At 43.4% G+C, this 24791-nt stretch overlaps 1 protein-coding gene across 5 annotated transcripts in view; it reads left to right on the top strand.

Annotated features, from left to right (window-relative positions):
• Nucleotides 1-24791, top strand: part of WDPCP (WD repeat containing planar cell polarity effector) — a 373120-nt gene that overhangs the window by 143505 nt on the left and 204824 nt on the right. For all 5 annotated transcript variants that reach the window (XM_088477497.1, XM_088477498.1, XM_088477496.1 and 2 more), the window contains 2 exons: nucleotides 9826-9940; nucleotides 15341-15474. In XM_088477497.1, coding sequence (XP_088333623.1) covers nucleotides 9826-9940; nucleotides 15341-15474 — 249 coding nt within the window. The remainder of the gene's footprint in view (nucleotides 1-9825; nucleotides 9941-15340; nucleotides 15475-24791) is intronic.

Here is a 24791-nt window from a genome sequence, read left to right as displayed (position 1 = left end):
ACTCTCTCCTTTACACCCTCCAGCTCAAGTTCACTACTCCTTTAAATTTCTCTCTATGTCCTCATATTTAATAAAAATATTGTCTTTTGTACCTTGCTTATTGTCTTAAATCAAGTGTCTTCAACCTTTTACACAGTGTGGCCCACATTAAAAAATTCAACGAAGCCTGAGGGACACTAAGCTATACGCCAGACAGTAGCACAATCTTTATTCACCCAATTCACATTACACCATATAGTCGTGTCCCTCATTTTATATTTTACACAATGCCCACATTTGTGCCGCTTATACACAATGCCCACAGTAGTAGTGCCCTTTACACATAATTCCCACATCAGTAGTGCCCCTAATGCAATGCCTACTGTAGTGGTGCCCCTTATGCAATGCCCCCAGTAATAGTAGTACCCCTTATTCAGTGCCCCCAGTAGTGCTGCCCATTATGCAGTGCCCACAGTGGTAATGCCTCTTATGTAGTACCACCAGTAGTGGTTGTACCCCTTATTCAGTGCCCCCAGTAGTGTTGCCCCTTATGTAGTGCCCACAGTGGTAATGCCCCTTATGCAGTGTCCCCAGTAGTGGCAGTGCCCTTTATCTAGTGCCCCCCTATGAAATGCCCCCATTAGTTGTGCCTCAGTATTAGTGCCTCCAGTACTAGTACCCCTAATAGAAATGCCCCCTAGTAGCGTCCCTAAAAAGAAATGCCCCCTAGTAGTAGTGTCCCTAATAGTATTGCTCCCAGTAGTGAAGCTGCTTGCAAAAAAAAAAAAAAATACTACTACTTACCTTAAACCTCGCTCCCGCGTCTACCTGCCTGTACTTCTGTCTGAACTATGGGAGAAACGTCATGACGTCTCTCCCATGGTGACTGCACACATTGCGGGAGCCGGAACTCACTCCTGAGCTCTAGCCTCCGGGTGGCGGTGCGGTGCAGGTAGGGAGCCAGGCACCTGCTGGTAACAAATTCTCAGCGGGCATCTGGCAAATGGAGCCTGTTGGCTGGCCGGGGGGAACAGCTCCAACCAGTCGGTGGGCCACCCGACAGCTCCGGGGGCCACGGGTTGAAGACCCCTGTCTTAAATGTAGCTATATTTCCTCCTCTTCCTTCCCTGGCTGTTTTCTCCCATTACCATTATACATGTCACGACCAGGGTTTCTTGGCATAGGGGACGACGGGTATTACCTGTGAGGGCGCTGTGGCGTGGTCCTTCCGGCGGAGGGGCTGGTGTCTGACGGCGAACGTTGGCTGTGCGAAGTGTTCCACGGGCACTGTGTCATTCTGGCCGGGGTAAGCCTGGTGGTGTTTCCATTCCACTCAGGTATGGGCGCCGCCATCTTGCCTCTGGTCATGTGACTTAGCTGCTCTAGTCCTGGTGTGTCACATGTTCTCCCTGACCTATCACGATTCTGCACTGGGTACTATGGGAGTTCAGAGCTTCCCATAGTTGACAGTGCAACGTGTTTCACAGCGTATGCTATGAGAGAGTTCCTGTTCTCCTGTAAACCTGCCTGTTTAAATGCTCACCTGTGCTCCTGCTGGATCCCAGCTTCCCAAGTAGCCTGCACCGCTCTGCCTGCTCCCAGTCTCCTGCTGGAACCATCCTGCACCTTCTACATACCCTTTCCCTGCCAAAGGACCCGTGTGTACAGTTAACCCTGAACCTACACTGCCTCCATTTACCTAGCTCTGTTTCTACACTGAGCCATCTCAGTACAACTCTCCACTTAATTCATCAGCTGCTGCTATTCTAATTACTCCATTACCTCTCCGGATTTCACCTCACCAGTTTCAATCAGTACTGTTTTCCTGTCTGCAGCCTTGCAGTGACCATTTGGATTACAAAGACTTTTATTAGTTCTGCCACTACCTGGACATTACCTGTACATACTTCACTACAGTTTCACCCTCCTCTTAATATTCTGGACTTTATTTTATCCGTGTACATGTCTGCAAGTTCACTCATTAAATAACCCACTTTTCAATTTAAATCTGTTCAGTTGTCTGCTCCTATTTCCACCCCGGGTCCACAACAAACTCAGATCCTAACAATACACTTCTGTATTGTGTTTGATTTACTGTTACCAGACTTTTTACCAATGGTGAGATGAAGCTAGGCATCAATTGAGTTAAAATGCGTCGACAGTGATATATAAAACTATCAGATGTCCCCGGTTTCATCCGGGTAGACCTTAGATATTTACTGTTTCCATTTCCATCTCACCAATGCAGTAACACATTACTCCTTCACGTGTATAGTAATGCATCACTGCTATAGTAAGACATTACCCTCCCTCACATGTGTACTAACACATTCCACTGCCTCACCTCTGTAGTAGAACATTATCCTCGCTCACTTCTGTAGTGACACATTTCCCTCCCTCACCCATGGTGTAACACATTCAACATTCCCCTCCCTCACCTGTGTAGAAATACAGTCCCTCACTCACACCTAGAGTAACAAATTACCCTCACTCACACCTGGAGTAACAAATTACCCTCACACCTGTAGTAACTTATTCCCCTCCTTCACATCTAGAATAACATATTCCCCTCCGTCGCTCGTGTTGTAACACATTCCCTTCCTTCACCCTATAGTAACACATTTGACATTCCCCTCCCTCACCTGTGTAGTAACCTTTTCCTCTCTCACCTCTGTAGTAACAGAGTATACCTAACACTACATTCCATACTATACACTTACCCCCTGACCCTGAACTTACTACTATATGCTTACCCCCTAATACTGCACCCAATACCGTCCTTATCCCCCTAACCCTGCACCCAGTACTGTGTCCTTATCCCTCAACACTTAACCCGATACTGTACCCTTATCCCTTGACCCTGCTACCAATACTGTACCGTTACCCCATAACCTTGTACCCAGTATTGTATCTTTACCCCCAACCCTTCCCTCACTATACAAATAGTGGAGCCACACCAACTGCCAGTGATGTTTGGCAGCACTTGGGATGAAAGTTGGTGTTTGAATATGAACTGTGCTACAGCCACGATGAGTCAGTCAGGCAGGACAGTGCACAGGGGGAGGAAACATTTTATCCCTTTTCACACCCTTAGGAGTTGCATTTTGAAAAATCCCCTCTTATGGTGCACCTACGTCACGGAAGGAATATACTCCCCGAGTTTTTCATGTTTCTAGGTCCAGGGGTCTGGGCTAGGCGTTGGTGAGTCAGTCAGGTCATCTGATTTTTATATATGTATATATATATATATATATATCAGTGACGTGCGGTGAGGCTGGAGAGGCACTGGCTAGTATCAGAGCCAGGTTTACAGAAACATACAGCCATGGCCAAAAGTTTTGAGAAGGACACAAGTATTGGTTTTCACAAAGTTTGCTGCTTCAGTGTTTTTAGACCTTTTTGTCAGATGTTGCTATGGTATACTGAAGTAAAATTAGAAACATTTCATAAGTGTCAAAGGCTTTTATTGACAATTACATTAAGTTTATGCAAAGTCAATATTTGCAGTGTTGACCCTTCATTTTCAAGACCTCTGCAATTCACCCTGGCATGCTGTCAATCAACTTCTGGGCCACATACTGACTGATGGCCGCCCATTTTTGTCTAATCAATGCTTGGAGTTTGTCAGAATTTGTAGGTTTTTTGTTTTCCACCCACCTCTTGAGGATTGACCAGAAGTTCTCAATGGGATTATGGTCTGGGGAGTTTCCTGGCCATGGACCCAAAATTTTGATGTTTTGTTCCCCGAGTCACTTAGTTATCACTTTTGCCTTATGGCAAGGTGCTCCATCATGCTGGAAAAGGCATTGTTCGTCACCAAACTGTTCTTGGTTGGGAGAAGTTGCTCTTGGAGGATGTTTTGGTACCATTCTTTATTCATGGCTGTGTTCTTAGGCAAAATTGTGAGTGAGCCCACTCCCTTGGCTGAGAAGCAACCCCACACATGAATGGTCTCAGGATGCTTTACTGTTGGCATGACACAGGACTGATGGTAGCGCTCACCTTTCCTTCTCCGGACAAGCGTTTTTCCAGATGCACCAAACAATCTGAAAGGGGATTCAACAGAGAAAATAACTTTGCCCCAGTCCTCAGCAGTACATTTCCTGTACCTTTTGGAGAATATCAGTCTGTCCCTGATGTTTTACATGGAGAGAAGTGGCTTCTTTGCTGCCCTCCTTGACACCAGGCCATCCTCCAAAAGTCTTCGCCTCACTGTGTGTGAAGATGCACTCACACCTGCCTGCTGCCATTCCGGAGCAAGCTCTGCACTGGTGGTGCCCCAATCCCGCAGCTGAATCAACTTTAGGAGACTGTACTGGTGTTTGCTGGACGTTCTTGTGCGCCCTGAAACCTACTTCACAACTATTGAATTTCTCTCCTTGAAGTTCTTAATGATCCGATAAATGGTTGATTTAGGTGCAATCTTGCTAGCAGCAATATCCTTGCCTGTGAAGCCCTTTTTGTGCAAAGCAATGATGACTGCACGTGTCTGCAGGTAACCATGGTTTACCGAGGAAGAACAATGATTTCAAGCTCCACCCTCCTTCTTTCAAGCTTCTAATCTGTTATTCTAACTCAATCAGCATGACAGAGTGATCTCCAGCCTTGTCCTCGTCAACACTGTCACCTGTGTTAACGAGAGAATCACTGACATGATGTCAGCTGGTCCTTTTGTGGCAGAGCTGAAATGCAGTGGAAATGTTGTTCTTGGGATTAAGGACCTGATTCAGACCCGCTCGCTAGGATGCATTCGCACGCAGCCAGCCGATTGTTTGCATTCTGCGCATACGTACGCATCGCAGTGCGAGCGATCACAAAGCGTTCGCTCGCTGCGCATAGATTGCCCTGTAGAATGAGTGACAGGAGATGCCGTTTGTGAGTGGTGACAGGGACTGGCCCCTAAAACGGGGGAATGGAGGTGCGAACGTAGGTGTGCCTGAGTGCCTTAATGCCGTTTCAGAGGCGTGCATAATTAAGAGGCAGCGTCATTGTACACTTCACTTGGTAGTATTCACTCGCCGTGCTTGCGGCAGGGTATGGTCAACCACAAGTGCTGCGATCGCATCCGTTTTTACTGATGGTTGCATACACTTCCTGGATATGACGTGCGCAAGTGGGCGTCTTAAGACAGGCTGGTGGGCGTCTGCATGCACAATGCAATCGCACGTTAAGATATATTAGGCGTGCTAATGTTTTGCCGTGCGATCACCTGGCTTGAAAAATTGGCATACACATCTAGCGTGCAAACGCATCTAGCGAGCTGGTCTTAATCAGGTTCTAAGGCTGGGTAAAGATAAAGATTTTCTGTCCAACCATCCAACTACTTGATTGGTTGGAATGAAAATCTGGTAAGGTATGAAAGCAAATGACAATCAGCAATTTGCTCCCAAATGCCGGAAAATGGACAAAAACTGTTGTTTGAACAAATTATTTAGATCAAACATTTAACAAACTTGTCTGACGACCATTTTCATCTGTTTTCTGGCATTTAGGAGCAAATTGCTGATCATCCGTTACTCCCATACGTTACCAGATTTTCATTCCAACCAATCAACTAGTTGGATGGTTGGACAGAAAATCTTTAGGTGTGTACCCAGCCTAAAGCTAGGCATCCACTATACAATTTTCTGTCAGATACCTGTCCAATCTGGCTGGTTGGAATGAACACCTGGTGATGTATGGGAGCAAAGGACAGTTGATCATATAGTTTGAAACACTGAAAAAAGGACAAAAAAAATTGTTCAAATTGGTTAAATTTGTGTGTTTTAACCAATTTGTCTGAACAACAATTTTTGGCTATGTTCCAGTGTTTGTGAGCAAATGGACGATTGTCGTTTGCTCCCATACATTACCAGGTTTTCATTCCAACCAGCCAGATTGGACAGATATCTGACAGAAAATTGTATAGTGGATGCTTGTCATGGCAATTAATTGCAATTCATCTGATCACTCTTCATGACATTCTGTCAGTATATGCAAATTGCCATCTTAAAAACGGAAGCAACCGACTTTGTGAAATCAATACTTGTGTCATTCTCAAAACTTTTGGCCATGGCTGTATATGAACCCGAGGGTTCATGTGGGCATTATACAAGGGTGCAGCAGTATATATGCGGGAAATTTGGTGTGTTTTTATCAGGGATGTGTGGAAACGGTAGTCAGGGGAGGCAGTGCCTCACCTGCCATACACTTTTTTACTCCAGAGTTTTGACTATAAAAATGATTAGAATCATGCAAAGAAGATATTTATAATGTTCTCTTTTGTATTTTTCTTATAATTTGTATAGTCAAAAGTCTGGAATATACCTAAGTATGACAGGAAACTATTACAATTTCAGAGATGGCTGCACCTGATGTAGATAACTGTTTAAATAAGAACAGAAAAATATATAAAAGGCCAAATGGTTGAATTTTAAATTAATGGAGAAAAGTAGCATTAAGCAACGATTCTCACACATATGGCTATTACCAAATTCCTGACATGAGATTGTAAAATGAAAGTGGCGATAAATGGAATAGAATCAAAACATTTATTCGATAGGTAAAAAGCATTAGAGGATGAAATTCCTATTAAGTAGCTGGGATTTTTCCTTGAATTACCATACAATCACCGCTGGTAGTTACTGTACCAGACTGATTTCATGTTGGATGTGTCAAGTATATAGAACACCTTATTATTACATGTGTAGAACTACCTCGCAAGTTATAGAACAGGTGGTTGTAGAGCAGGTGGTATTAATGTTATGGCTGATTGGTGTATAGTAGTACCTAATTGAATTAAATTGGGCCAGGTTGCTTTTACACTGGAATAAAACTGTTCCTAAATTACCTGGTTCTTCATAAACAATAGTTAATCATTTTATTATGACAACTGGAATTCATTTATTAATTTACACATTTGGTAACATCTTTTTTTTTTTTTTTTATGAATTGGGGAATGTTTCAATAAATGATTTTAGTGGTTTCAGTGCAATACCATTCCTCAATTACCAACAGCAGGTCACGTATTCTGGATTTCTTAAAACATGCACTGGTGAGTTAATTTATTTTGCTGGGCAAGTAATTATCCCACTGGTTTCCGAAGGCAGCAATCCTGAAAACAGGACATGTTGGGGTTAATTGAAAATTGGAGTTGAAAACCCCTGAATTGTGTGGCTCTCCTTCAGTATGCTTTGTCCTGTTCTGTGTCATGGGACATAGGTCCTGATTCAGAGGCAGACGCATATGTAAAAAATATAAAAACTCCTCCTGTCGGCTACTGCATTGGAACACCATCTGGAACATCGCAGCAGACATTGAACATCTGAGTAACCCGTAGATTATACCCCTTTTACACTTGAGCTAAAACCCGGGTTATTGCAGGGATAACCCGGATTGTTCCTTGGTGTAAAAGGGGACAGGGTTCGATTCCCGGGTCGAGTGACCCGGCAATCCAACCCAGGTAACTTGCAGAGTTTAACACGGGAATGATCCATGAAACCCTGCATTGTAAACGGCGCAATCCGGGTCACGATGACCTGGAGCAGGCTGCATGCCCGCGCTTGGAGATTACGTCATTTCCAAGCGTCCACTTCCACACCGAAAGAGCCGAGTCCCTACAGACCCAGCACTGATGTGAACGGCGCTGACTCGGGAATATCCTGGGTCGGCGCCGGCTACGTTCCGGGTCTGACTCGGTTTGGTACCCTGTTCCAACTTCCGGGTCAGACCCGGAATGTAGGTATAAAGCGATATTCCTCAGAATGTCCACCACAAGTAAGATGCTCTTGCCGGTGAATCCACTTCAGAAGACACAGTCACTGGCTTCGGCACGCCCCTAAATTTCAGCCGTATCAGGAGCTCATCTGTACAGGGCTGGCTTAGGCTCCATAACATTTCCATAAATCTGCTTAGAATGTCTATAGATGTTTGGAAAAATATATGAAAGCATCAAAACAACTTTAATGCCAGGAAAGAATTAGCATTGAAGGTTGAGTAATTTGTACAAAATTAATTTGTTTATTTCACTAAAAGTAGATATTATCTAAAAATTATAAATGTTAATCTTGACAATTTTTTTTTTTTTTAATGTCATTCGTAAATCTATGAATTTCTCAGGGCTTCCTATGCAATAACATTTTGAACACTATTGTGTTTCCATTTTGTACCTGTTATAATCTGCTTTAATATGTGTACCTGCTTTTCTTCCACTTTGTGTTAATACCACCCCACACCCCTTGTGCCACCAATAGAAAATAAAAGCTAAAGAAGCAATTCACTTGGTAAAATTGTATGACAAACAACATTTTAGGCAATGTGGCTACCCCGCTGGGGGATTTAGTCCTGACTTGCCTTGCATGTTATTACTAGTACTAACATAATTAAATACAATTAGGTTGCCGGCCTTTAAATTACTGTAAGCAGTAAACATACTGCAAACTACATCAAAGAAATCATTTCTAGTGTATTACTGTGTGTGTGTGTGTGTGTGTGTGTGTGTGTGTGTGTGTGTGTGTGTGTGTGTGTGTGTGTGTGTGTGTGTGTGTGTGTGTGTGTGTGTGTGTGTGTGTGTGTGTGTGTGTGTGTGTGTGTGTGTGTGTGTCCACACCCAAGCCCTAGACCATTTTAGGGTGCTCACACTTCTAGCTTATGCAGGGTGTCTATGTGCTGCACAGGTTGTCCAATACACTTTACGTTATGTCAGCAGGTGACGGTGTGGACCAGCTCATAGGCATAGAATATTTCTTATGCTGATGCCGGTGGTCTTTCTTAATATGCACACCACAACCAGAATGCTGTGGTCATAGGGATGCTGGTCATGGCCTGCCTTTTCCCATGTACGGTAATCAAATGTTGAAGTGTAGCCCTAAAGTGGTTCTACCCTTAAGCTGGCCATACACTAGACCAACTTACATCCAACCAGCCAACTTGTTGATTGGTTGGAATGAAAATCTGGTAACGTATGGGAGTAACTGATGATCAGCAATTTGCTCCTAAATGCCAGAAAACAGATGAAAATGGTAATTCAGGCAAGTTTGTTAAATGTTTGATCTAAACTATTTGTTCAAACAGTTTTTGGTCCATTTTACAGCATTTGAGAGCAAATTGCTGATTGTATACCTTACCAGATTTTCATTCCAGATTTTCATTCCAACCAAGTTGGCTGGTTGGATGCAAGTTGGTCTGCCTGTGTGTGGCCAGCTTCATAGTAGGGCACAAGCATAACTATGTGCTTGCTCTCCGTGTCTGTGTGTGTGCTGATCACATGTCTGGCCACAGGATCTGTGACATATTTAGAATTATTCATCATGTTATTGTTTTTATTATTATTATTATCAGTTATTTATATAGCACACACATATTCCGCAGCGCTTTACAGAGAATATTTGGCCATTCACATCTGTCCCTGCCCCAGTGGAGCTTACACTCTATATTCCCTTCCACATGCTCAAACATACACACTATGGTCAATTTTGTGGGGAGCCAATTAACCTACCAGTATATATTTGGAGTGTGGGAGGAAACCCGAGTACCCGGAGGAAACCCACGCAAGCACAGGGAGAATATACAAACTCCACACAGTTAGGGCCATAGTGGGAATCGAGCTCAGGACCTCAGTGCTGTGTGGCAGTAACGCTAACCATTACACCGTCTGTGCTGCCCTCGAAATATAAAATAGATATGTTCTATGCAGTCTGTGTAATTATAGTGACATATTCTATTTGTATTGTGTATTATTACATCGTTACCCGTTGTTTGTACTGAAAGTTTGACAGGTTTGTTGTCAGCATTTATATACAGTGCCTGGGATTTGAAAAGTGCAAGCAGTATTAGCATCTGAATGTTCTTGTTTGCTTCTTGTTACAGCTCCTGTTCAGTTCAGGTGTGCTCGTGTCCATAAGCCTTTCAGGGCCACAGCTGGAGAAGCTGGTGATTGACAGGACCCTGGTGGGAAAGCTCATTTCCAACCCCATCAGTGATGGTAATTACACCCATGTGCAAATCAATTGCCTACATTAACAGATGCACCTTAGGAATAGTGTGTCAACAGGTAGGCTAATTATTGCCACTGGGGACACAACAAACACAACAAGTAATTGCATGTAATGCTGCAGTTACAACCCCCAGTACCAAGTACCGATTGCACCTGTTATTTAGCATCAAAGATTTATGTTTTTCTTGTCTTGAGTAGACAAGTTGTGACGGAGCGTTAAACACCAAACTGCATTATCTGACCAGCACTCAATTCTCTTTTATTTTGAATGTTTGCTTTTTTCAAAATAGTCTAGATGAAGCAGTTTATTGCCTATATTTCTGCCTCAATCTATTACATTTGCTAGTGTCTCATAATTCTAATAAATTCATGGAAACCAATTTCCCCATATTGACTTTCAGATCAGATCACTGCCATCCAATACAACCTATTGCAAAACCTATAGTGGATTTGGGTGTCTATTTATCAAGACACCTCTGAAATTGAGATTTTCTAACACTTCATGCAGCAAAAGAAAATGTTCTTTCGGGCTATTTATTAATATAAAAAAAGTCACCAGGGCAGGGTAAATAGTAGTTTCACCACTCGCCAGGCCAGTCGGTAGTCTATCAGCCTATCCGGCTTAACGGTTCCCGCATCCTCACTGGAACTGAAAGCCTGGACTAGCGCTTCCAGTACCAGATTTAATAGAATACAATAGTTTCTTCTTCAGTATCCATAGGGTTCCACAGGGAGACAATGGGGTATAGGTGGTCCTTGGAGAACTGGACACCAACAGCAAAGCTTTTTTCAAAACCAGGATGCTCCGGTCCTTCCCCCCTATACCCCGCCCACAGCCTGAAGGCAGCTCAGTTTCGTTGGTGTCCGGCAGGAGCTGGATCACCGTTAGAACAGTGAGGCTGCTATTAAGCAGCCCAAGCTTTATTTTTATGATATATTTTTCTTTCAATTTTTTCATAATAGAGCAAGCAGTGATTGTCAGTCCTCTGGACGTCTGCACTGCCGCTCCATCATACCCTCTGCAGCGCCGCCACTCTAGCTCTCGGCTAGGTACCCTCGGCGGGGCTCCGGGGGACCTAGCTAGCAGGGCGGTCACCGGCTCAGGGTGCAATTCCACTGCGGTCTTGCCGCCCCTGAGCTGCTCCTCCCTCACTTTCCGCAGACTCACGGCAGATATTTTCTGCAGCCTCAGGTCTCCAGAAACGTTGGGTCCGGTCTCCCTGTATACCTCTCCCAGGAGCCAGGTTATGCAGACCTATTTCCTATCAGCCACTGCGGTCTGTGTAGTTGAATTTAGTGCCCACTGTAGTTATATTGTATACTCTGCATTGTATGTGACTTGTGCTAGCGCTGCTGTCTGTTCATTTTTTTTCTATAACTGTCAGCTTATACCTTTCCCTTTCTTTCATTTTAACCCTGGCATACTGGGGTATAGGGGGTTCATTGTACCTAACATCTACCTATATTTGTGAGTGCTATCACATATTTCTGGGTTGCTCACGCACTGTGCCAGATCGTGTGCTACAATTATCCTTGCAGCTATGTCTGGCAAAGACAAGAATATCAAGCAGCCTGCTGCTCCCACTCTGGTGTCTTGAAAGTCCTGATTACCAGGCTTAGCTTCAGAGGATCTCATTCAAGATGGTATATGTGCGTCTTGTTATACGGCACCTGGTCCCTCAGTCCCAGCATCCTCTCCTCAGGACCCACCCTGGGCTTCTTTTTCACAGATGGCAAAATTGTGGAATATCTAGAGGTCCCTGTGGTAGCTCCCCCTATGGGAAGGCCACAGCAGGTACTCCCTGTCAATCCTTTGCCTCCCCCATGGGTAGAGGTACTTTCTACCTCAGTGCAGTGTCTGGCGGCTACCTCTACTCTTTCAGTAAATGCTGCAGAAGGAGAGAAGAGTCGCTGACTTTGGCTAAGAGGCCTCGCTCTGCTAAGGTGCTAGTGGAACGCATCACCAGTTCTCTGTGGATTTATACTTTGGAAATTCTGCAAGGACCTATACGCTATTCATTGCTGTGTGTTCTGTGATTAGCTTCTACTGTATGGGATCCTGGAAACAATTGTTTGGACCCAGGGACTATCACTGCTGTGTGATCTCTGATAGTTTCTACGTGTGGGGTCCTGGAAACGATTGAGTGGACTTATGCGCTATTCACTGCAAGTGTGATCAGTGATAGTTTCTACTGTGAGGACTGAGGGTCTCTAGCTATTTCGTGGAATTGTTCTGGGACATTATACTCTACTGGGACTGCCTCTGTCTGGACTGCTACCTGTTTATTGCCTGTTCACTATATTTACCGCTTGTCCTGACATATTATCTGTGGCTGTGTGCTGTGGAAAAATAAAGCATCACGTTGGTTTCATCTGCTCGGTGTCTGGGTGATTGAGAGAACCCCGTATCCTTAGTAGTAAACCTACTAAGCGTGCTGTGTTATCTTCCCAGTCCACCCAGCTATCAGATCCTGCGTTATCATCTGGGGAAGCAGAAGATGCAGACCTCTCTCACTCTGACTCTCTCTCCGGAGAGGAGGAGCCGCCCTCTAAATTGAATATATCTGCACTTGTGAGAGCTGTAAAATCTATTCTTCAAATAGAAGAGACAGAACCCCCGCATTCCTCTACGTGGGCCGCAGTGTCTGGCATGGCATCTGTTCACACTGCAGGGATAGCTTGGGGGCAGCCCAGCATCTCCGTGAGTGCTGGGCATGCCCCCCCCTACAGTGATGAAAAGGGGGCACTCAAGGTCGCGTCCTCTTTTCTGAGTAACCATGCCCCTTTTTGAGTGCGCGCTGAAGTGTCCCTTTCTGAAAGGCCCCCTGCCTGCCCTAACGTGAAGACTAGGAGATTGCAGCAGATATCATGAGTATGTGCTGTGGTCCCTTGAACATACATCCTGGTAGTTCTTAATATTTTCATAGCACCTCCAAAAACAGTTTTCTGGGATATACCACACATATTAATTTATTATCTAATGCCTTATTCACTACTATGGGTTTTGTGTACATACAAGTCATGTGTGTAGGATCATGGAGGCATTAAACATGCATTTAAGGGGCATGTGGGGAGGTCTGTTGCTGTTGTCGGTATCAGATGGGCATTCTAAAGCTGGCCACACACTAGATTAACTTTCATCCAACCAGCCAATTAGTTGGAATGAAAATCTAGTAAGGTATGACAGCCAGTGGCGTCCCTCCCCACGGTGACACCCGGTGCGGGGAGGGACGCCATGCGCTCGGCACCTGCCGAAATGGGGGCGTGGCCTTCGGGAGGGGGTGTGTTGGAGGCGTGGCGTCGCATGGCGGGCCTTCGGGAGGGGCGTGGCCTCGCGGCGCGAACCCGGCTCGTGGCCGTGGTTAACAAAATGATACATTAGGTATCAATGGGGTGATGCCCGGCGGGGGGTGCAGGAGGTGCGGGCATTGGCAGTGCCGGCTCCCTCACTGACAGGAGCCGAGTGCTGCACTTAATGCTATAGTGCAGCACCCGGCTCCTGTCACTGAGGGGGATCCTGCACCTTGGTGTCACCCCTCGGCGGGTGACACCCGGGTGCGGGCCGCACCCCCCGCACCCGCCTTGTGACGCCACTGATGACAGCAAATGACAATCAGCAATATGCTCCCAAATGCCGGAAAATGGACAAAACTGTTGTTTGTTAAATGTTTGATCAAACTTGTCTGACGACCGTTTTCATCTGTTTTCTGGCATTTAGGAGCAAATTGCTGATCATCCGTTACTCCCATTCCTTACCAGATTTTCATTCCAACCAATCAACTAGTTGGCTGGTTGGACAGATAATCTTTAGATGTGTGGCCAGCTTTAGGGTATGTGGGGATGTGTGATGGCTGAGGGACATATGGGGGGACCTCTAAAGCATAAATTATGATGGGAACCAGAACTGGTCAGATAAGACCCCATTTATTTAAAATGGAGGGTCCCTGGGACCCACATATTTTGTCACTCAGCGCGATCACTGGTCCAGAGTTTTGACTATAAAAATGACAAGAATAATGTAAAGAAAATAAATATCATCTTTGTATTTTTCTACTCATTTTTATAGTCAAAACTCTGGAGTAAAATGTGTATAGCAGGTGAGGCACTGCCTCCCCTGACTACCTTTTCTGCACATTCCTGATCATAACTCACCAAATTTCCAGCTCTATATACTGCTGCACCTCAGCTTCATATATGTATGTGTAAATCTAGCTCTGATACTAGCCAGTGCCTCCTCAGCCATTTACCTCACCGCACGTCACTGATCGTGCCTAACCCTAACCTTTTCCTTCAGTAGCCTAACCCTCCTCGGCCTGTCTGTGCTGAATGTCGGCATTTTACATGTAGACATTCTGCAGGTGACAATATGTTCAGTGTTGAAATTTCAACAATGTAGACATTATGACTACATCTCTACCCAATCACATTGGCATGTATTATTTAGTAACATAAGAATTCTAGCATGTTTTTGCCTTAAGTGATCAGTTGCTTTTGTGTTGTTTGCAACACGGCAACATTTTGTGCCTTTCACACGATACAAATTAGAATGAAAATATTTTGTGATAAATTTGCTGTACATCATTTTCTGTCTAAACATTCAAACCACATATAAGGCAAAAAGAGCCCCCCAACCCCAGTCTATTTTACCCAATCCAGCCACCAACTCCGTACGAGGGCATTAAATATGTGAGCTGAATTTGCTATATAACGTCCCAGCCAGCGGCCGGCTACATCACATGACTCGATGATGGCACTATTTCCTGCTGATATTATAGGCTGAATATCCATACACTTTACAAAATGGCTGCTTCCATTATATGTCTGCCAATTTGAGGTACTTCATTTTATTTATTTTTTTCCTTATCTGCAAATCCAGCTCCTGTGTCACTCGTCCATCTGCCAACATGTGATTTATAATTAATGTACATAAAATTATACACAGTAAATTTGGCTGATAGGATTACTTGGCGAGGTGTTGGACCTGATGAGGCCTGCCTGGGTTTGGGGAAAAACCTACAGAACTTGAATGTTGGCTTATTTTGTACAATAGGGTGGAAATGACACCTGAAGTGCATGGCTGGAAATATACAGAGACAGAAAGATGAGGGAGACAGCCAGAAAGCTGAAGGAATAAAGCACGTGTAATATGATACATAGCTTTGCATAATGTAATTTAGTATTTTCCTCTGAATCCTCTGTGAGCTTTATTTCTCATTTCCAAGGGGTACTAGCAAGATGACATATTGATGTACTTTAGGAGATTACAGATGTAATATTTAAAGCACTGGCTTGCAGAATTGGCTTTGTGCTGAGCCGATATCATTTGTTCTTGTACCAGAAAGCAACAGTACAAAGGTAACACTTTTTTTTATCCTCTTTGTGTTCCAGCTGTATTTACAGACGCTTTCATGATATTGTCATTTCTCAAGGAAAACAAACTTTGTCTTATCCAGTTTACAAAAAAGACGGGTTCTCCCGATATAAACAAACACATGGAAAAGCTCTCATCTCTGGATATGAAGGTACACCTTAACTATGATGTCATTTATTTACTTTTATTGCAAAATACAAAAAGCCATCACACAATTATGCGTTTTCAAACAATTAAATGAACGGCGGAAAGAAAAATTATTTGAGTTTCATTCGTTGGGCTAGTTCACTGCTCGTAAAACAATGAAATGAATGATTGTATGTTTTGCGATCATCCTAGGACAGTGGCTCCTCAGGACCCCACACAGGTCACGTTTTCCAGGTCACCCAGCAGGTGCACAGGTGTATTCATTTCTCACTGACACACTTTAAAAGATCCACAGGTGGAGCTAATTATTTCACTTGAGGGAACTGTGAGGAGACCTGGAAAACATGCACTGTTTGGGGTCATGAGGACCAAGTTTGAGAACCTGTGTCCTAGGAGATACTTTGAAACTGGGGTATTGTTCCAAACTTTTCTTTTCTCTATCTTTTGAAGGCTTTATACTATACATTCTGTAATTCCTGCCCCATAAACATTCTTATTCGTGTTTCTATATTGTTGGGAGGTCTCTGTTTTATGCGAAGATAGTTGAATGCTAATTTAGATTAATATTTTTCATTGGGATTCTCAGGGATGAATTAAATCTGATTATCATTTATTATTTTATCCCGTAAACAGAGACACATGACTTATTAACTGTATTACAACACACTGAAAGGTGACACCAGGGGATTGATGTTCTATTTCTGGGACCTATAGCAATTTTTTATTTTTTTTTATTTTAACGCGGAGGGATTCTGCATATGTTCAAAAACTAGAGCGGAGCATGGACCTACATCGACGGGCCCCTTTTTTTACCTCTTGGCCCCATAGCATTGGTGGTCCCCATGGAGCAGATGTTATTTAGATGGCCTTGATACCTTACCGTACGGGGAAAAGTGCTGTAGCCTCAGACTTTTACGCCCAGAGATATTCAATTACAAGTCTTTTTCCTCACCTTTTAAATCTGCAGCTAAAGTGCGTTAACCCATACATCCCAGGACAAGTACCCGGAGCTATGGGTTAAACCATTTGCGGCTTCCTGCGATAAGGGCAGACAGCTCTACTTAACACTGATATATGTTCGAGTCTCAGGAGGGGGTAAACCGAAATCTGCATTAAATGCCCGAGCACTATAAGCCGGCGCTATTTAGTGCGGCTAATTGAATCAGGTCTTACATGTCTTATAAATTACTTGAACATTAGCTATACAAAATTAAACACAGTCAATTTTATGTTAGACTTTGCTCTAGAGCAGGAGTGGGCAATAAGCGGCCCTCCAGCTGTTGTTGAACTACACATTCCAGTATGCCTTGTAACAGTTTTAGCAGGTCAAATATCAAAACTGTGGCTGGGCATGCTGGGATGTGTAGTTCTACAACAGCTGGGGGTCACTTATTGCGGGAAGCAATCGGGAAGCCGACTGCCTATATACCGGCAGCCGGCTTCCCGACTGTCTTATCCCGGCATGGGTGAAATGCCGGGCGTCTAGATGTAGACGCCCGCATTTCCCCAATGCCGGGAGACGGGCGCCCGGCATCACGATCGTAGTGATGCTGGGCGCCGCGAGCAGACAGCCGCGGGGGGGGAGGCTTAGGTTTAGGGCTCCCGGGGGGGACTTAGGGTTAGGCACCCCCCCGGGAGGGTTAGGGTTAGGCTAGGGGGAGGGAGGGTTAGGGTTAGGCACCCCCGGGGGGGACTTAGGGTCTTAGGGTTAGACACCCCCCGGGGGACTTAGGTAGCGGGGAAGGGGTGGTTAGGGTTAGGCACTTGGGGGGGAAGTTAGGGTTAGGCACCCCTAAGGAGGGTTAGGGGGGTTAGGTTAGTGGATACTTACCTATCCACGATCGGGATTTCCAGCGCTGTCGGCCTTCCGCTGCGTCGCACTCTGCTCCTGTCGGGCTGCCACCGCGGTATATCATACCCATTCCCTTATTGCCCACCCCTACTCTAGAGGTACATTAATATTGAACCTTCCTTGCAATTATTTATAATTTATTTTGTGTTACTGGTAGTTGCCTAGATTACACTGTGTTAAGGAATTGGCCATTGTAGTTATAGGTATATAGTATCATCTGTTTTCTCATACCTCTCAACGTTTACAAATGCCAAATTGGACATAATAGATGCTGCTCATGATCTGCCCAATCCTCGCACTAATCCGCCAAAACCTCACACGATCCAACCAAACCCTGCCAAAGACGTATCTCCAATGCCCCCCCCCCCCCAAGCTCTGCCCCTTTAATAGGTTGCTAGTAGGGACAGTCCCTCAAATATCGGGCCATGTAGGAGGTATGATTGTCTGTTAGACTGCAAGCTATAGGTGAAAGACACATTACCTAAGCGTTTTTATCGTCTATGTGATTATGTATAGTTTTTGCTTATTTGAGCCTTATCCTCATCACAACTAATTATATAATTTATATTAGCTTAAATATACAATTTAACATTTGATGTAATATAGGGATTGAGACTTGTCGGTCTAAAAATGTCAGTGTGAAAACCATCTGCATATCAAAACAATTATTGTGTTAAATACATATATATAGCGCCATCAACTTAACTGATTGCTGTCTAAGCATTTTTTTATTTTTTTTACCTATTATTTTGTTTTCTTTTGTATGTTATTGGTGTTGTCATTTGATTTTTGTCATTACAAAGTTGTTGTTTTTATCCAGGTTGGTTAAGTCCTAATTCTCCTGTGATATAGTTGGTAAGATTATGCTGAGCTGTGGTATAGCCTTGTGTAAGCTAAATAAGAACAACTGGACCCTAATGTGTATTGTGTGCTATTGTTATGTTGAAAGTTAAAAATAAAAAATTTAAAACTTTACTCAGAGAAGTAACCTAGAGAATTTAACAATACCCCACCAAGGCTAGTAAATACCTGCTTACCAATATAGACCTTGTTTACTTTAAAGAAAAAAAAACTTAAAAGCAAAATCGACAACGGATTGGCAGGGTTTGCAACATGAATAAAGTGCCATCTCTCCTGTGCCAGTTTCCAGGTAATGTGTTTGCCTCTATCAGAGGCTTTACATCTGCAGAGCTGTTTTTGAGGACGTGTTTAATTTAGGTCTCACTGTATTACATTTGATTTTGCCTGGAAGGAAAACACATCTGCAAGGAAGAGATGAGAGTATCTCATACATTTTTCAGGCTGTTTCAGTTCAAGACCCCTATTCCATATTGACTTGTACGTTCAGCATAGCTGTCCACCGCAAAGTTAGCTATAATGTAAAAAATGCACAGAACCACATGGACGCGAGCCACAGCACTGCAAGATAACCTCCTGTTTCCAGTCCAGAGAACCGAGGCTTGACATTGACAGGCTCTTTCATGCTAAAGTATCTGGCAAATTATCATTTTATCTTTTCTGTCACCTACAGGTTCAGAGCGCTTGGTTTAGTGTGCTCATTCTCTAGGGAGCAGGCCAAATATAGAGAGGAGAGAAGTCACTGGAATCATTTTATTATATCTAGAAAGCTTTACTTTTTACTTTTTTTTAGTTTTAAAAAAGCAAGTTATTTTTTTTGTTATGTATAAAGAAACCAAAAACATATAAATTGCATAAAAATAAATTTTGTCTTTTACTCTTTGTCCTCTCTAGAGCTCCCTAAATACATGTTTTAATCAAGATTTATTGTTCAACTATTCTTCCAATAACAGAAATACGGGTTACGTATGAAATACCAGCAGTCGGGATGCCTACTGTCAAAATGCAGACAGCGGCATCCTGATGCTTGGGATCCCGACGGGTCGGGTAAGTATACTAACCCTCCCCCCTTTTCCTCCTAACCCTAAACCTCCTTTCTTCCACCCAAACCCACCCCACACCCGAACCCTCCACGTTAGTGCCTAAACCTAACCGTCCCCCCAGTGGTGTCTGACCCTAACACCCCCCCCACCAAAGTCTAACCCTAGCCCTGCTGGGGTGCCTAAACCTGACCCACCCCTGCGGCTAACAGCCAAGACGTCCCAGTGTACCTTCAATCGGTATGGCATCTGTCGAGAGTCCGGCGTAGGGATTTCAACGCCTGTCTTTAGTCCCGGGTCGGGCTTCTGACGTTGGGATTTTGATGGCTGGCATCCCGTCCGCCGGTATGTTCACTACATCCCCAGAAATACATATTAGATTGTTTGTAATGTATATTTCAGCAATGTGTTTATATTTGTTCTATTTCCAATACTAGTTTGTGGTTGATTACATCTGCACTTGAGTCTGAAGACTGGTGCGTGTAGGTGATCTTCCCATCACCCACAGCTTTAAGAGATTTTTCCCAGCAAGCTGTTGCATACCACTCCGCTGTTTGTTTTTTTTATTATATTCCTCTGGACACCAGCTTTCTGTTTGTTCAGGTGGCCATGTCTACTTAAACTATTAGTTGCATCTCACTTGGCTTCTTGTTGCAAGTGCACACATTTTTAATGGCATTCACAGTGCAGTTATCACCATTCACTATATAATCAGGCTGCCTGTGGTCCCCTTGTCTAAGCAACAGGTATATTAGCATAAGTTAATTAGGTCAATGTTTCTTTTTGACTAACTGCCAATTGTTACACGTGGACCTGTTGCCTGACCTATCTTATCAATGTGTAAGCAGCCGGAATTGTTGACTGCCTCTGATGTCACTCATACCAATCCTGCTAGTCAGCCTCTGCTTTATGCAGATGGCCTGGGCACTGCGACTTGTGGGTTTTTCCACAGGAGAGACTAAACTCTTGGCGACTACAGGGGGAAGAGGTACAATTAGATTCCACATGTAAATAAAGAGGTTGCCCATTGAATTTAAATGGTGATTTTGGGGGTACCCATTAGAATTCATAGATCAATATTAAGTATCTACCTTAAATTCCACTGAAGAATGATTACATCCCATTTGTGAAAATTGGGATTACCCATTAAAGTCTTTTGATGCACTAGGGTTCCATTTAGAGAGAATAATGTGGGTCTACTCTTGGGGTATCACTTGGGAATTCTGGTATTTTCCAGGAAAATCTATTTGGTTCTACTCCCTGATTGATAACTTGATGTCCTGGACTCTGCAGTACATACTAATAGCAGGAAAGTGGATCTAAGCACACCTCACGCTTACAGAAGGATCAAATCAGAAATGCCCAGAGTTTTATATAGCTTTTGAAAGCATCAAATATGCATTTTAAATATACATAATTAGGTGGAATTTTAGTTAGACAACTTTTAATTATATATGTGAAAGAGCTTTTGTAGTTTTAGAACAAGAGCCATAGTGTTTGGTATGGAGAATGGCAGGGTCATAATAACAATGGGGTGGATGGAGCTACAGCTCCTGGTCTCCATATAAGAATAGGCCCATCATCATGGCTGCATGAAAATGACTAGCTGCCTAGCTGGCCACAGAGTCGGTCATAAATCATAAGTACTAAAATTGTATTTCTAGTTTTCTCACAAAACAATGTAATTTTTCTATTATTATTATTATTATTATTATTATTAGTATGTGTTTAGGTAGACAGTGTGGCTGATAGTGTATGGGGTGTAGACGCCTATGTGGCTCTGGCCACACCTACACAGCACTTGTCACAACTCCTCTTATCAGAGCATTAAGAAAAAATAAAAATATATATAATATAAAATATTCAAAGGAAAAACCGTTATATGCTCTAAAATGTTCAGAGTTCTACAATGAATGGCATAAATTATGTTTTAAGTGGATAGAAAAGTACAATAAAATCCATTTATCAGGTCAAGAAAGGAAGGGTGAGATGAGAGAGACTAGATAAAGGAATCACAATCACACACTCATCAGCCTTACCAACCGGGATGTAGTCAGCATCCTGGTGTGTGGGATGCCGACGGTCTTAATACCGGCGCCGAAATCCCGACAGGTCGACATCCCAAAGGTAAGTATCGGGGTGCTAGGGGGAAGGTAGCATTAGCTAGTGGGGTTAGGGTTAGGCATTAGGGAGAGGGTTAGGGTCAGGCACCGGGGAGGGGGTGTTAGGATTAAAATGCAGGGAGGGGGAGGCTAGGTTTAGGCACTAGGGGGAGAGGTTAGGTTATGGGTAGGGGGTGTTAGGGTGCGGGGAGGAGGGTTTAGGCACTAGTTTTAGGCACCGGGGAGGGTGGGTTAGGGTAGGGATTAGAAAAGTACTTACTATAGCATCCTATGGGTGTTGGTATTCAGGCTGTCGGGTTGCCGCTGTCGGTATTACGACCAGCGGCATTCCAACAGCTGTGATATCATACCCAACCCTTACCAACCTACTATTAACAAAGCAGAGAGGAACATTTCCAGATGTACAGTATTGCTTGTGGAGATGTGGCATTAGTCATATAAATACACACTTATAGAATTGTTACATTGTATAATATATCCATCCAAGGAATAAAGGAAATCCTTTTAAATAGTTCCAGTGGCTCGCAAGGTGTACTGCAGATTATTATATAAGGCAAGTCCTATTTAGAAAGTTCAACCAGCAAAAAACAGGGGCTGGGTGTTTGCTTTAATGTTCTTGTTTTTTTTATGAATACTTTCTAAATTGAGGGGCTCTAGTTATCCTCTAATTGGAGTTGCAGCCTACCAAATTTGGTATATTAACTCACAAACATCACCCATTTTAATTAATTGTTATTTTTAGCGCCTGATTGTTTCTTTGTTTTTATTTCCTTTGGTGTTTGCTGAAGGCAACAATTGCCTGGACAGCAACACAGAGACAGAGGTCTATAATTTCTGTGATTCAAGGCAAGACCACCAGTCAGATAATAGATATGTAGTGGCCTAAGATCGTTAGTGGTATATAGTCGGGGCCGTAACTAGGGTAGTGCGGCTGGTGCCATCGCACAGGGCACCACAGGTCAGGGGGCGCTGTTTGGGCCTGTCCAATTTCTCTTTATTACCATGCTTGCTTGTAGCTTCCTCTTATTTCATCCCCAGCATCTCCTGGCCTCTCCTATCTCTTCCCTGGCCCTTTCCCATGAAGCCATGGCTCTTTTTTGGGTGCATTATATCCTTTTGAAAAATGAGGGAGGCACCAATGCTCTTTCTGGCACAGGGCACCAAAAAGTCTAGTTACGGCTCTGTATATAGTGGCCTATTTATCAAATCAGTCCAAGAAGACCAATTTTCTATCACTTCTCTAACAATGAAATAGCTACTGGCCAGGAACAGTAAGCAGAGATTGCATTGACATCCAATCTGGGGTCTCTTCTGTGGGTACGTGACCAGGCACTGCTGAAAACATATATATATTTTTTCTTTTCTGGGTAAGGTGCCATTGAAATTTTAAAAGTACTTTCTTGATAGGTGTGGCACGCCTTCATTTTGAACTTCGGCTGAGTGACTTTAGAGCCTACTGCTGTGGTCTGTTCCTAGCAGATATCTCATTAGTCCCAGACAATTGTTGATCAATACTAGTGGTAATCAGTGGCGTCACAAGGGGGGTGCGGGTTGCTCCCGGCTGTCACCTGCTGAGGGGTGTCACCAAAGTGCCGACTCCTCAGTGACAGGAGCCCGCTGCTGCATTTTAGTATTACGTGCAGCACTCTGCTCCTGAGACAGTGAGAGAGCCGGCACTGCACACAGAGTGGTCCCGGGGGCAGTCTGCTCCTCCGGAACCCTTGCTGTGACTAAAACTGGTACGGCCCGTGAGGCCAGGCCCGCCTTTGCCACGTGCAGTACAACCCTCTCAACTGGGTGTCATCGCGGGGAGAGACGTCGCTGGTGGTAATTTTGGTGTATATTTATTAAAGGTCCATTTAATTTAAATCGATAAAAATCAATGAACATCAATGTTGTATTCCTGGGGCTAAATCACACATTTACTAATTACTAATAGACAATTTTTGATTTACTTTTTTAAGTACAGGTTGAGTCTCCTACATCCAAAATGCCTGGGACCAGGGGTATTTCAGATATCGGAAAAGCTGTATTTTAGAATTTTTGCATACCATTATGAAATATCTCGGGAATGGGACCCAAATCTAAACAGAGAATGCATTTATGTTTCATATTAACCTTATTCACAAACCCTGAGGTAATTTTATACTTTATTTTAATAATTATGTGCCTTAAACAAAGTTTGAGTACATTGAACCATCAAAAAATAAAGGTTTCACTATCTCAGTCATGCTAAAAATATTCAGTTTTTCGGAATATTCCGTAAAATAGAATATTTGGATATGGGAGACTCAACCTGTATTAATAAATGTGTGATTTAGCCCCAGAAACACAACATCAATGTTGATCAATTTAAAACGATCAAAATCGATTAAGATCAACCATTAATAAATATACCCCACTGAGCCTAAAATAGCAAGATTTTAACAGGTGTAGGAAGGCCGTTGATCTGCTCCTATCTGGAAATACAGGGTTGCCCAAATTTTGGGAAATCAGGCCTTGTATGCCAAAAATAAAATTGTATTTGTACCACTAATGTTGTACGGTGAGCCATGGTTGTTTTATATGTAAATACCCCGATTTTTATCAAGAATGTTTCTGTACATTTTTCCATTCATCCTTCCTTGAATTATATGAAGTATGCCAGTAATGTATGCTGAAAAACAGCCCCACACCATGATGTTCCCACCTCCAAACTTCACTATTGGTATGGTGTTTTTGGGGTGATGTATTGTGCCATTTCTCCTCCAAACATGGTTTGTATTATGGCATCCTAAGAGTTAAATTTTGATCTCATCCGACCAGACTATATTCTCCAAGTATTTCACAAGTGTGTGCAAATGTTGTGCAGCAAACTGTAAATCGAGCTTCAACATGCTTTTTCTTCAGCAATGGAGTCTTGCGTGGTGAGCGTGCATACAGGCCATGGCAGTTGAGTGCATTACTTATTGTTTTCTTTGAAACAATTGTACCTGCTAATTCCAGGTCATTCTGAATGAACAATAGCCCCATTACAAATATATTTACTGAGAAAAATGTAGATGTGTTCAATACTTACTTTACCCGCTATGTGTGTGTGTGTGTATATATATATATATATATATATATATGTATATATGTGTGTGTATACTGGGCTTGACACATTTTTCTAAAATCTAGGCGCCATGATGAAAGTGTAGGAGCCAGATTACAGTCCCCCCAAAATAATTATAGGAGTAATTGAGGAGCACAGCTCTGTGTGTTCTACAACTGTTATACACACTATACTAGTGTGCTGCTCCACCCCCCACTCTCCAGTAATAGCGGACCACATTTCATATAAAACAATGATGCCAGAAAGTACAACAGACCCCCCCCCCTCCCCTCGTGGTCACACCACTATTCCTCTGAAGCCGCACCGCAATCCCTGGCCACACATAGACCCTAATACTGGGGAGCTCTATGCAGC

This window comes from Taudactylus pleione, unplaced genomic scaffold, assembly GCF_031769625.1.
Source record: "Taudactylus pleione unplaced genomic scaffold, aTauple2 ptg000201l, whole genome shotgun sequence".
Lineage (NCBI taxonomy): Eukaryota > Metazoa > Chordata > Amphibia > Anura > Myobatrachidae > Taudactylus > Taudactylus pleione.
The sequence above is the reverse complement of the archived record's forward strand: the minus strand, read 5'-3'. Positions and strand labels throughout refer to the sequence as shown.